The sequence below is a fragment of the Populus euphratica genome, unplaced genomic scaffold (genome assembly GCF_000495115.2).
Source record: "Populus euphratica unplaced genomic scaffold, PopEup_1.0 scaffold318.1, whole genome shotgun sequence".
In the NCBI taxonomy this organism is placed as follows: Eukaryota; Viridiplantae; Streptophyta; class Magnoliopsida; order Malpighiales; family Salicaceae; genus Populus; species Populus euphratica.
Window position 1 is genome coordinate 601,417 of NW_011500003.1, and position 3,753 is coordinate 605,169.

Sequence of the window (3,753 nt, forward strand, 5' to 3'; positions counted from 1 at the left end):
AATATTATAAACAAAATAGTTCATTCTAAAATTTTATTTGAGATTCTAAAAAGATTCAAATCAATATATATAAAATTAGCTTCAAAAGTCTTCAAGAGCGAGCAAGACGGTGGAGAATTAATTCAAAATTAAATCCCAATATAGCAATTAATCTTTAAAATCAATTTATTTTTAACTAGTTAAATATTCCATAACCTAACAAATAATTGTTCTACCATGAATTTTTTCACTTTCTAACATATACCGTTAAATACCTAATCAATTGAAAAACTTGTAGGATAAAATTTAAATATATATGCAATGTAGAAAAAAAGGACCACCCACTTTTGTTTCAATAATAAAAGGAAAACATTATCCTCATGCGGAATTCAATTTCATGAAATTCTCTTGCATGCAATTAGTTTAAAACAAGTAAAAAAATAAATAAAAATTCATTTTTAATGGGGCAATACCCTTACAAGGAGGAAGAAGATCCACCAGGCAATAGAACAACCCTACCGAAGCTAAAACAAGATTAGCAACTAAATTTATTTGTATTTGTTGTAATCTTCTTCTTACTTATCTTCCTATGTAAAGACAAAGTTGGCTGCTTTTCCTTAATTATCAAGGACAGATATATAGAAGTCAACATCTCTTATTTTCTTGATAAAGGGGTGAGAAAAGGTGAAGCTGAAACTTAATCACAAGGTTGAAGACAATCTCGTCAAGATAAAAGAACAAACATGGCCGTCAAGAATCATGCTCCATTTATTTTTAGGATAACATTTTCTTGATTTATTTTTTCATATTTCGTGTAAGATAGTCTAATTAAATGAAATACTGGGATAAATGCCAACATAGACTTCGATACACACTCGTTTTTGTGTTATATTTTATTTTTTAAAATGTTTTTTGAATTATTTATACTTTAAAAAATATTAAATTGATGCATTTTAAGTGTTTTGAATGATAATTTTTTTTTAATTTTTTAAATTATCATACATGATAATAATAAATATACATTTTATAAAAATTCATTATTTATATACAAATATTTTTGTTGTGACAAGCAAATAAACCATGTTGAAATTGATTGGAAGCTTGAGTTGCATATGACCATTAGTGGCCATATGCAACTCAAACTTGACAATTTCTTTGAAGTGATGTAAAATATTATTATTTTTGTTTATTTTTATATTTTAAAAATATTTTTTAAAAAGATAGAATTCTTTTTGTTTTATATTAATATATTTTTAATATTTTTAAATTATTTTAATATGTTAATATTAAAAATAATTTTTTTTGGAAAAACCAAGAAGCTCCTTGATTCCAGGATTTAAATTTTTATTTTTAAAAATATTTTTGTTGTTTCATTATACTTTTTAATTATTTATTATTTTTTATATTTAGTTAAATATTAAATTATCCATCAACTTACATTGTAATAACTAAAAAACCAATGTAAAAAAAATATAAAAATACCCCTTGAATTCATGTATATTTTTTTTCTTTCAATCTTTGTGAAATCATGATGAGAAAAATATTTATTTATCTATAGTCAATTGAGAAATGACAACTAAATCATGTCAAAAGACTTTATTGCCCTTAGAAGACAATGTAAAGTTTTTTATTTTTTTTTGTGGTGAAAAAACAAAAATATCATTGCATGTTCTAGTGAACAATACTTATGGATCTATAACTATATTTTCTTTCCAAGAAGTTTTATATTCTTTTAATAATATATCTTGAAATATCATATATTATTTTAGCATGTTATTAATTGGTTTTAGCCTTGTAACATTTAAAATAAAACACTAATAAGGATTTTACTTTTAGATTTTTCTTTATGGCTTGGAATATTTATGCAAAGAATAAAATGATAGATAAAAGAAGATTTGATAACATTTTCTTTAAGGTAAGAAATTTCTTCTAATAATATAAAAGCAGACAATTTGCATTACTTTTCATTAATATCTTTCATTGATCGACATTAACATGTATTAGGCAAGCTTACTAGATAAGGTATATAATATTGATAATTAACTTAGCAAGTAATGTTGGGGATTCAAATGTGAATATAAAGCCTCTCATATAGTCTCTTTTGACAGCATGCCAAAAAGGATCAAAGTTATTTCTCAACTGGAGTGCCCAATTAGAAAATACCAATTGTCTCTTGGATGAATTTTATGTACAACCAACTCATTTTCAATAATAATATAAATTATTTTTTACATTTTACTTAATAATTTAAAATTTGAATTGAGTTATAAGTTTAATATAATAGTAAAAACTTATTAATTAAACAGTTATAAATTTAAATTTTATCATTTAATTTTTATTTGGTAAAATTAATAGTAAAAAGGAAGCATCCAGCGGTGGGTACTTCCAGTTGTGACAGCTATGATGCTGATTTGTGAAGGGCTGTCCATGGTGGATGTCGTTGGTGCCTCCATACGGTGGGTTGGTCCAGCCTGGTGCTTGGGATTCAGGCTCTTAAATAAGGCGTTTTTTTACTTCACTGGGAGTGGTGGGAGCAGATTGGAATTTATTTTGACATTGATTTGGAGGACAAGTTTCTAAGAGTTTTTGTTTTTTGATGATCGGAACTGTGGGTAGCATGGTTGAGCAGCCATGTTTGCAGGCCAAGTAGAGGTTTAAGGAAAATAGTGGGTATTCGTACTGTTCTTGCTGTTGTTGGCAGTGGCAGTGCTATGCATGAGCTAGATTGATGATAATTCGAATGGTTTTTCGCGTTCTCCCTGACATATTGTATGCTGATTACTGCTTTGGATGCTTGTCTGATCTGAAATTCCATTTTGGTCAAGTATCAATGGTTCCATGGTTGAGCAACACCAACAGGATATAGCCATGCCTGGCAAGAAACAGTCACCTTGCCAGTGTCTTTTGTTCTTATATTCAGAGCCCTTGCCATGGTCGTTTCCTGTTGGATGCACAGAACAAGGTGAATTTGCAAGGATCTGCAGATTATACAAGGAAAAATAAGGTAAACTTGGCTTTAGAAAAGCTTTTGTTTTAATATTTTGTCTTAAACTTGCATCCATAAAAGCAACAGATTTCCTCTCTAAGAAAAGAAATTTGCAAATGTTTCTTATCATAGGTTAATACAGTGACACGAATGCAAAGATCTCCATTTATTTGCTGCTATTACAAGGACACGAACGGACTTATTTTTCTATGGAGAATAATTAAGTCCTGGCTAGATATGAAATGATTTATTTGTGCTATTACAGTGACATGAACTTACGCCCTTCTAAATCTGAAAGGAAATGCAGGGCCATCTTGTTGGGTGTGGACACAACATGGTTGGTGGCAGCCATATTAGACATGGCTAAAGTCAATGGTGGTTGCATGGTGGGCACCTAACCAAAGAAATTGTTGCCCACCATTGTTGACTAAAGAAGAAACTTGTCTCCCACATCAGCTATAAATAGAGAGTGCCATTGATAGCTGATGAGCACCACGAGATAGAGAGAAACACAGAGAGAGAGCTAAGGGTGAGAGTTGAGTTGAGTTGAGAAGTTTTCTCCTCCTCCTTGTTTTGTTGTTTGTATTGCTTTTGAGCTTGATTAATACAAACCAGTAGCTCCGTGGAGTAGGCAAGTTGCCGAACCACGTAAATTTGTGTGTATTTGAATGTTTGGATCTCCTAACAACTGGTATCAGAGCTTGTTCTTGAAAGTTCTTGAAAAAAGAGGGTGTTTGATCCAAACTCAAAAATCAAAGTTCTCAAAACGTGTTTTTGAACATACCACC

At 29.7% G+C, this 3,753-nt stretch overlaps 1 protein-coding gene across 1 annotated transcript in view; it reads right to left on the reverse strand.

Annotated features, from left to right (window-relative positions):
* Window positions 1-3,107: 3,107 nt before the first annotated feature.
* LOC105141010 (miraculin-like) overlaps window positions 3,108-3,753 on the reverse strand; it is a 5,554-nt gene continuing 4,908 nt past the window's right edge. The window contains exon 2 of the mRNA XM_011048074.1: window positions 3,108-3,278. Within this exon, the coding sequence (XP_011046376.1) occupies window positions 3,241-3,278 (38 nt within the window). The 3' untranslated portion in view covers window positions 3,108-3,240. The remainder of the gene's footprint in view (window positions 3,279-3,753) is intronic.